We start from the raw sequence: 9,879 nt of genomic DNA, 5'->3' as shown, positions 1-9,879 counted from the left end.
TAGTCGAATCGTTCGTGTGTGAGACGGTGTATAGTGCGTCGTACTTATTGCTCATACCGACGCGCGACGGTGATACTACTATAAGTATTATATTATATATTAATTGTTGCTGTACGTTGAATATTGATGATGGGCGCCGGTTCCGAGATGGTTAGCAGTCGGGTATCGTTGTAGTTATTATATCATATTTATATATTATTCGAATCAGTGTTCATTGATATAAGGTTACTTGTGAATTTTTTTTTTATTATCATTGTTATCGTATATACTATAGTCGGGAGAATGAAAAGTGGCCGCTGGCTAATATGATAGCAACGATTTTTTTTGCTAAAAACAGGGGTTCTCATAATGAAAATCGAGGAGCGCGATAGGTATACATCGTCAGACCGGTTCACCTTGAACTAGCTAGCTGTACGGGCGGTTTTGGTTTTATAGACCTTTTTTCCCTATTTACCCTCGGTTATTGTAGTTTTATTATATGGTAGGGTCTCCTCCCTACACACCACATACCATATAATATAATATAATGTGTTATATATATTATTATATAAAAAAAAGAATGTGTATTGTATACACAACATTTGCTTCCCTGTTCTGATATTTGTCATTCGGCAACGATTATTCCACGTGTTAAGTGTTGTGTCGTGTTATATTGGCCTTCAGAAACTAAATTACATAATTTTGTTTATTAGTTATTACTGTTTTCAGTTAAATATTTTTTAAATATAATGTCTAGTAAAAATGGTAGTGATACCCGGAGTCAAACAAAAAAAATGGTTTTTAATGTTTATAAATTTATAAAAGACCTATCTAAACAAGATATAATTCTTCCATCGATGTTCGCACAGTCTCTCAAAGTCACTGCTGAAGCTTGTGGTTTATCTGAGAGAACTGTGAGACGCATATGCAAGGAGGGCAAAGATGGTTTAACACTCGAAGATGCAGTACAAGTACAAGGCCCTACGTTCAAGTCTCCGCGGAAAACATATAGACGTTCAAAACCATTAACCGAGTTGGACGATTTTGATGCTGACATTGTACGAAGAACGGTCCATGAATTTTATGACAGGGGTGAGTACCCGACAGCTTTAACAATTTTAACCGAAGTGAGAAAAAAGTGCGCTTGGGAAGGATCTGTGTGGTCGATGCGTTCGCTATTAAAAAATTTGAAATTTTCTTTTAAAAAGTGCAACGATGGTCGGAAATTCCTTATGGAAAGAAACGACATAGTTGCACTGCGTTGTACTTTTTTAAGAAAAATATGCACACTACGTGAACAAAAAGACACCCGTCCTATCGTGTATTTAGATGAAACGTGGATTAACCAAAACCACAGCAGATCACGCATATGGCAAAATGCTGAAGAGACCGCCGGACTAAAAGTTCCTACGGGCAAAGGAGGGCGTCTCATTATTTGCCACGCTGGATCTGCGAAGTATGGTTTTGTTAACGATTCAAAATTAATTTTTCGAGCTAATGTTAGCAACTTTGAAAGCGACTACCATACTTCTATGAATGCTGAAGTATTTAAAAATTGGTTTATTTCAATGTTGAACCACCTCGAAGAGCCGTCAGTCATCGTCATGGACAATGCGTCGTACCACTCAATGCTGATGGACAATTTTCCCAAAAGCAATAGCCGGAAAGCCGTTGTTGAAGAGTGGCTGAAAAATAAAAATGTTGATTTTTCACCACAAGAACGGCTGTCCGAATTACGTGAACGAGTAAAAAAACTGATTCCAAAGTATAAACGGTACGAGCTGGACGAGATAGCACTTCAAATGGGTCACGAAGTCATAAGGTTACCTCCCTACCATTGCCAGTACAACCCTATTGAGTTGATTTGGGCACAGGTTAAAGCGGAGGTAGCCAAAAATAACAATACTTTTAAGATGGCAGATGTCGAAAAATTGGCGCACGCGGCTATTGATGCAGTGACACAAAATGACTGGAAAAAGTGTGTTGAACACGCGGAAAAAATTCAGAATGAAGACAACGAAAAGGAAATATTGAGGGATATCTCATTGGAGCCAATTATCATCACATTAGAAGAGGACGACAGCGATTGGGGCGATGAAGAAAATGACGACGACATAATTGATGAAGAATGTTAGTTTAAATTGTTTAAATTATGTACATATTTTATATTATTATTTTGTAAATATTTTTAATAATTTGTATTTTATATGACTTGTACATACATTGTAATGAATTTTTATTAAATGACAAAATCATCATATTTTTATGAAAATATGTAAATACATTGCATTTAATAATTCAAAATACGCGCCTTTTTTTCACATTAGTTTGGAAACCAATTACTGAAATTTGCCACCGGGGCGTTCGCATCAGCGGCCACTTTTCATTCTCCCGACTATATATATATATATTCCTGAGACCGGTCCGTTAGGTATACATTATCATTGTAAATACATGATGTGAACGGTGTGCCCGTATATGTACATAGATATTATATCTATTTTGCTTATACATATTAAAACCATTTATTATATTGTATTATGTAAAATACACATTTTTGTATATTGCCCTTCAATCACAATTGCTTTTTGATATTTTCTTTTAAATTTATATGCATACCTATTAAACCTGAAAGACTCGATAAGCGTGGTGATCGATGATATACCAACATTAGGATATTTGATATCATCGCCAAACAAAAATATTATATAATAAATCTTAATTTATTTGAATTGTTATATACTATAATAATAATATAGGTAAGTCTTTCCGTTTTCAATAGTAAATATTTGTATGGGCAAATTAAATACAAAACACTAGTATATAGATTTTATTGCACGGTTTTAGTATGGTTAAAATAGCTGTATTTTTAAATGTGGTTCCAATCCCTGATGTAAATGTTTATTTATAATTTAATTTTGTCCAACATTTAAAAAAAAAATGTTTTGAGCACCTAATAAATAATATATTTTTTAGATATTTTAATTACAAAATTAACTATTAATAAAAAAACCTTTATTTTAAACTGACGATCCTTAGCTCTAAAAATTGAACTTTTTTTAAATATTTAAATGCAAAATAATTTAAATATTGTTATGATTTTCATAATGAAAATAATGAAACAACACATATCATTGTAAAATCAATACATTTTTTTGCCCACATCTCAGAATCTAAAATGTACAGATGTTTCTTAACATTAAACAATCATTTCTTATGACAATTTCAATATTTTTCAAAATTATTTTTGATTAATTTGAATTTATTATGTATAAAAATATACATTTGTTTTAAAAAATAGTATTATGTAGATTGTATGTATACAAATCTAATATCAAACTGAATAATTAAAGAAACATAATTACATTTAAGATAAAATTGCCAAAATGGTATGTTATAGACTCATAGCCTCAAGGATAAAGTGGAACCTTAGACCTACAATACAATAATATAATTTGTAATATGTATCATGATATGTTTTTTAATAATTATTTTGAGTATTATATATAATAAAAATAAAACATAACTTTTTACAAAAGGTCTTTGCTCGAAAACATTAAATAATAAAATAATTTTTGTTCAAACCCATAAATTAATTAAGAACATAATGTTTCTTGGTATTAAAATATAATTTTAATTTAACTGGCCAAGTATTATATAGAATTAAAAATTCAATAAACCAGATGATATTAATACACCAATACCATCAGTCAGACATTTTTTTTTTGAAATTTAAACTGTTTATACATAATAATGTTAGTGTTTAGGTAGGTACCTAGGTTCTTACCAGAGTCTATTGAAGTATATAGGTAATCCTACATTAAACAAATAATTCTTTCATACAATTCTTTACAATAGTTATATAACTTAAAACTTACCCTTTTTACCATTAATTTCTTTGACAACTCTGTCTTTAAATTTGACTACTGCTGCTACAATTTTTGATGGATCTATAGCTGGTTTTCTTCCTTTCATATTTATTATTAAAAATGAAAAATTGAAACACAGAAATAAAAGAATTTTAACAAAATATCACTAAAACACTCAGGAACACAAAATAGTTAACAGTAAACGTTAACAGTATGGTTGCAGTCAAATATAAATTAATAACTATTATTAAATTTACCCATTTAAGCATTATATTTAAATTCGATTGCAAGATAAACATAGAAGGATATTTTTAGAACTACAAATAGTAAATAACAAAAAAAAAAAAAAGATACACAAATAAGGATTATTAATAAACGCTATAATATTTTTTTCAAACAACATTATAATATTGTTTATATAATAAGTAGTATACATTTGTATGCTCTGCTCACTTTTGACTGCGGAGATTGCAAATTTTTAAGGGGGATTTTTCCCCTCAAACTTTTTTTTTCTCCGCTGTACCAGTAAAAAACACTGATTCCCAAAAACCATAATGTATGTTCTGCGCACTTTTGACTGCGGAGATTTTTAAAATTTAAGGTATAGTTTCCGCCTTTAACCAATTATTTTTTCCCCTGTTACACATAAAGTTTAAACAGTGTATACACACTTCAACACTATTTATTTCCCTTGTAAGTTAAACATTCAGGTTACACTGTAATTTCATTTTTTTTAATAAATTATAGATAAAAGTCGTTTTATTGAATTCATTCCAGTTCAGACAGTTCAGTTAATATTCAACCATCGTTCAATCAGGTTCTGTTAGTTTTAATCAAGTTTAATTCATTTAAGTTTTTTTAATTTTTTTTTTTTATAAAAAATGAATTTTCAACAAATTAACAACATTTTTTGTTCACTTGTTTCATTAGTACGAAACAATGCATATCCTACATATCCAGAATTCACTACATTTATATCAAGATTGAAAACATTCAATTTATTTCCGTTGACTTCATCTCAAGATAAATACTCATTAGCTGAAAGCGGTTTTATATATTCAGGGAAAAAATATATTGTTGAATGTTTTTGCTGCGGTATTATATTGCATCGTTGGGAAAAAGAAGATAATCCATGGATTGAACACTCAAGATGGAATCCAAAATGTGTTTTTGTATTATTATCAAAAGGAAATCAGTTTGTTGAAAATGTAGTAAAAAAATATGGTAAGATTATCGATATTTGTGATTGTGATTGTGGATCAAGGTCATATGATACTGTTTAGTTCATTTAATAAATTTTTTTTTTTTTTTTTTTTTTAACTTTTTATATTTCAATAAAAAAAATCTGAATTTAATAAACTTAAATGTGTTAATAACTTATTTAATACCTCGTGAACGTATAGCCTAGTGGGATAACGCGTCTAATTTAAATTTAATATGTTAATGATTTTTAAAAAATGTTTCAGGTTCTATCGAATTAGGTAGGTAAGTATGATAACTCTTTACTGTTTATCCAACTAGACACTATACGTTCACATTTTTTTTTCTTTTTTTTTTTTTTTAACCTTGCATTTGTTTAGTATATAACATGTATGGATAAACAAAACTTGTTGGTTTGAGCTAAGCTGTCTAGTGATCATATTCATATTTCTAGAAAAAAATACTGTTTACTGTTTTTTTTATTTTATCAATATGAATCCATCAATCGTTGTATCAAAATCTGTGTTCCGATATTCGTCCTTTTAGTAAGAAAAGTGTAACCGTTGGACTTCTAGTTAATAAGCAAATTTCAATTATTATATTATTAGAATGTAAATTAACTAAAAAAGTTGTAACGTTAGATCTTGATCAGTGGTGTAAGTTAATGTGCGAAAACAATTTTAATACAATTATCGAAAATTTGCATACTCGTTGTAAACGTGTTAAGATAGCTGATAATTTTTTCTACTCTGTTAATGTAAACCAATCAACTATAGTTTTATATTCTAATGATAATTATATAACATTATCTCATATTGATCTTCATCGTTTGAAACAATAACAACATTGTATTGACTTGTATATTGTTGAAAAACAGAAAAAATTGGAATCATACCAAAAACGTTTGATACAGCTTATACGTTAATTAAGTCTGACGTAAATGGGTTACCATCATCTTGTCAACGAAACGAATTTACAAATCAATATATTCAAAATTATGATTTCAGCTACAGCAATATACAAAGTGAAGATTGTTCATTTATGTACGAGTTATTACAATTTCATTTTAATTCATTGTCGAACATGATATTACAAGATTTAGTGATGTAATATAAAAAAAAGTTTCTTAATTTATTTTAATTTATCGTTCTTGTTAAAAAAAAAAAAAAAAAAAAATGTGAAATTAATACCACTTGTATTATACCTACTAACTTTCAATGTTTTTATTTTTATTTTTATTTTAACCTATAAATGAATTATTATTATTTTTTTTTTATCTAAATAATAAAAAATAAATATAAATATAAAAATTTTTTTTTTATTAAATAAAATTAATCCAACACCATATCCTATTACATACATTTTATAAGTTTAATTTTTTTGGTTTGTGTCTGAGAAGCTTCTTGGCGGGATGTCGCATCATTTTGTCGAAAACAGATTGAATGAGCGTCACCATTTCTTTGGCTGTAGTTAAATCATCCGGATGCTGTCCTGTTAAAGATATTTTGAGTGAGCATTCAGCATGCTTCCATCTAAAAAAGTTAGGTTAGGTTAAATTAAATTTTATTATAAATATTTCACTTTAGTTAAATATATATTATATATATTATTATTATTATTACCTATCTTGCAGAGCAACATTATCAATTTTAGCACATTTATAATGTGCTATAGTCCAGTAATCTACAGCCGTATTGTCTACAGGTGTCTTAACCGTTAATGAACAATCATCCTTTTTTATATTCAAGGTGTTCTCTTCATCGGTTGGTATAGTTAGATCTGTTATTAAATCTAATATTTTGTCTGTATAACAAATAGCAGTGCTCTATAAAATAATAATTAAATTATTTTTTTTTACTTTTTCGTAGTATGTCATAAATTTATATAACTCACCTTTTTCGTCTTTTTCGATACCGGTTTCTTCTCCGGTTTTACAGCTAACCTTTTCGATGTACCTTTTTTTTGAGATGTTGTTGCAATATTAGGTACTTCCGTGTTATTTCGACTACCCAAATATTTCCAAGACTACCTGATAGAATCATCGGGGTTATCTCGACGGGCGCATATCGATTCCGCCGATTTTACATCGATTCCGCCGGCTATTGACTCCGCCGGCTACCGTTTATAATATCTACATATCGATTCCGCTGGCTATTAATTCCACCGGCTACTATTCATAAAATCTACATATCGATTCCGCCGGCTACCGTTTACAATGTTTACACATCGATTCCGCCGGACACTGTTCATCCCCCCCCCTTTTGTATAAGTATTTTAAAATTTATAGTCTATTTAGTATAATTTAGACAATATATTATACAACTATAAATTAAAATATTAGTATTTAATTAATATGTGTATGTGAATATATTATATTGTTGATTGTATAAAAATATTATAATTGTACCTACCTATATAGTTCAAAATTAAAGTGTATAACTTTTGGTAATATTTGAAAACAATTAATAAATGAATTTATAAATTTTATAAATCTATAAATCTATTTTTGATATCGTGCAAAATTAATGTTTTTACAACCATCAGGTTTCCTATAATATTATGCGTGTAGCGCATGAGTAAAAAGTATAAAAACATTTTATTTCAAACAGTACGTATTGCCATAACGTACTACGCTAGGTATTTATTATATTGATTACCTACCTATGACTCTAACTGAAATCTTATCTTTAAGATAAGATCTTTAAGATTAAGTATAAAACTATAATAGTATATTTATGTTGGCTCGGTTCCGCTTGTTAAAATATGGACTTCCCTTGTTACTTCTCGCATAGTTGCTAATCAGTATCGACACTCGACAGTATTGATCTAGTTATCGAAATTGCTCCACGAGTATACAGTATCACACTCTCGCACATTTGTATTAGGAACTTAATTACAATTTTTTACATTTTTAATTACAATGAACTTTACTATTATATCAAGTGAACGAAAAAAAGATTTGATTTTGTATACCTAATAATAGTAAATATTATAAAAAAGATTACGTGAAATATTTAGATGCTTTTAAATGGCAGTGCATACATAAAAAGTGTACTGCGAAAATATATGTAGATCAAGCAGTCAAGAACATTTTGAAAGATGAAAGCACACATAATGTCAACCATCACCAAGAAACTGAATCAAGTATAACAAAAAAATCATTTTCTAATGGACTCAAACGAAAATCGGAAGACGAATTGGAAAGGCCTTCAAAAGTCATAAATAGAGGCATTTTAACTAATCCAGAACTAGCACAAACGTTGACAGGTACAGATATCAATAATGTTTATCAATGTTTATACCGTTCTCGTAGATCATCGTATCCGAAACTCCCGACAGATATTATAGAAGTAATTAACGTAATAAGCGTGCGTCAAATTAAAACTGTCCAGGACGAAAACTTTATTCTTGTTGTTGATGCAGTTAACAAAATTATATGTTTTTCAACTGAATCGAATTTGAAACTATTATGTTCAGTAGACAAAATATTTGTGGATGGTACTTTTACCTATTGTCCAAAATATTTTCTTCAGCTTTTTACTATCCACATCTTCAAGAACGGACATTATATTCCACTCGTGTACTTCTTACTACCAGACAAATGTAAAGACACATATGCGCTATCGTTCAGATATGTGGTTGAAAAATGTTCGGAAATTAATTTATTATTCACTCCATCGAAAATAGTTTCCGATTTTGAAGAAGCTATACATATTGGTGCAAAAACAATATGGCCAGAAATACAGATTGTTGGTTGCAGATTTCATTTAACACAAAATTGGTGGAAACACATTCAAAGTCTTGGTAAATATATAAATTCAAATACACATACAATACTATTATTGTCGCATTATGCATTATTAATATTAATTTATTTATTAAATTATAATTTTTATTTTTTAGGCTTATCAAAAGAATATAAAGATGCATCAAGTGAAATAGGTAATGGCTAAAATGGGTATTTGGCTTACCATTACTAAACCCAGAAGAAGTAAGCGATTGCTTTACGACCGATTTGATGTCAGTTTCTCCAGATGATGAAAGGATAATTAAGTTCTGCGATTATTTAGTTGAATATTATATTGATGAAGACGCAAAATTCAATCCACGTATTTGGGCATCGAGAGAAATAACATCGGAACGTACTACAAATAGCTGTGAGTCTTTCCACTCAAAATTAAATTCTCAATTTACAAAAGCTCATCCCAATATTTTCATATTTACCCATGTTTTAAATAAAAAAATACAAACTGACACTTACATACATATAAACGGAATAAACATCGAAAAAAATAGCAAGAATAGTGCTTTTAAAAAAAAACAACAAAGTATTAAAAATTTATCAAATGATTTGAACGATAATAAAATTTCTAGGTTCACTTATATAAAACGTGTGTCCGAATATTATCAAAAGTAGTTTGATTTATACCTATATTTTTATTTCATACTTATATACTATTATTATCATTTTATTCAATTTAGACATGTGACCAAATATTATCAAAAGTATTTACATTTATACATTTTTATTTTATACCTACATAGAATCTTTTATATAATTTTATACAATTTAGATTATACATTTTACAATATCATATACATAATATTAATTTGAAAAAAATGATTTACATTTATACATTTTTATTTTATTTTTTTATTAAATATACTAATATTTTAATTTATAGTTGTATTATATATTGTCTAAATTATACTAAATAGACTATAAATTTTAAAATACTTATACAAAGGGGGGGGGATGAACAGTGTCCGGCGGAATCGATGTGTAAATATTGTAAACGGTAGCCGGCGGAATCGATATGTAGATTTTATA

At 28.6% G+C, this 9,879-nt stretch overlaps 2 protein-coding genes across 2 annotated transcripts; one reads left to right on the top strand and one right to left on the bottom strand.

The window, feature by feature from the left end:
• The first annotated feature begins 728 nt into the window (after positions 1 to 728).
• On the top strand, positions 729 to 5,329 carry LOC126555721 (uncharacterized). Its single transcript, XM_050210610.1, has 3 exons — positions 729 to 2,109; positions 4,779 to 5,020; positions 5,315 to 5,329. The coding sequence occupies exons 1-3, from the start codon at positions 729 to 731 to the stop codon at positions 5,327 to 5,329; spliced, it is 1,638 nt and encodes a 545-aa protein (XP_050066567.1).
• A 1,082-nt stretch (positions 5,330 to 6,411) lies between these two features.
• Positions 6,412 to 7,090, bottom strand: LOC126555720 (uncharacterized). Its single transcript, XM_050210609.1, has 3 exons — positions 6,991 to 7,090; positions 6,671 to 6,851; positions 6,412 to 6,580 (listed from the first exon to the last, which is right to left on the bottom strand). The coding sequence occupies exons 1-3, from the start codon at positions 7,088 to 7,090 to the stop codon at positions 6,412 to 6,414; spliced, it is 450 nt and encodes a 149-aa protein (XP_050066566.1).
• Positions 7,091 to 9,879: the final 2,789 nt, after the last annotated feature.

Source organism: Aphis gossypii, unplaced genomic scaffold (genome assembly GCF_020184175.1).
Source record: "Aphis gossypii isolate Hap1 unplaced genomic scaffold, ASM2018417v2 Contig01033, whole genome shotgun sequence".
Classification (NCBI taxonomy): Eukaryota; Metazoa; Arthropoda; class Insecta; order Hemiptera; family Aphididae; genus Aphis; species Aphis gossypii.
The sequence above is the reverse complement of the archived record's forward strand: the minus strand, read 5'-3'. Positions and strand labels throughout refer to the sequence as shown.

What these genes read in the sequence shown, in the direction of transcription:
- LOC126555721 (XM_050210610.1), top strand. Translation starts at nt 729, where the DNA reads ATGTCTAGTAAAAATGGTAGTGATACCCGGAGTCAAACAAAAAAAATG. An exon ending in CGACATAATTGATGAAGAAT is followed by an intron (nt 2,110 to 4,778) that starts GTTAGTTTAAAT and finishes TTGTTTCATTAG; the next exon opens with TACGAAACAATGCATATCCT.
- LOC126555720 (XM_050210609.1), bottom strand. Translation starts at nt 7,090, where the DNA reads ATGATTCTATCAGGTAGTCTTGGAAATATTTGGGTAGTCGAAATAACA. An exon ending in AAAAAAGGTACATCGAAAAG is followed by an intron (nt 6,852 to 6,990) that starts GTTAGCTGTAAA and finishes TTTGTTATACAG; the next exon opens with ACAAAATATTAGATTTAATA. An exon ending in AATGTTGCTCTGCAAGATAG is followed by an intron (nt 6,581 to 6,670) that starts GTAATAATAATA and finishes TAACTTTTTTAG; the next exon opens with ATGGAAGCATGCTGAATGCT.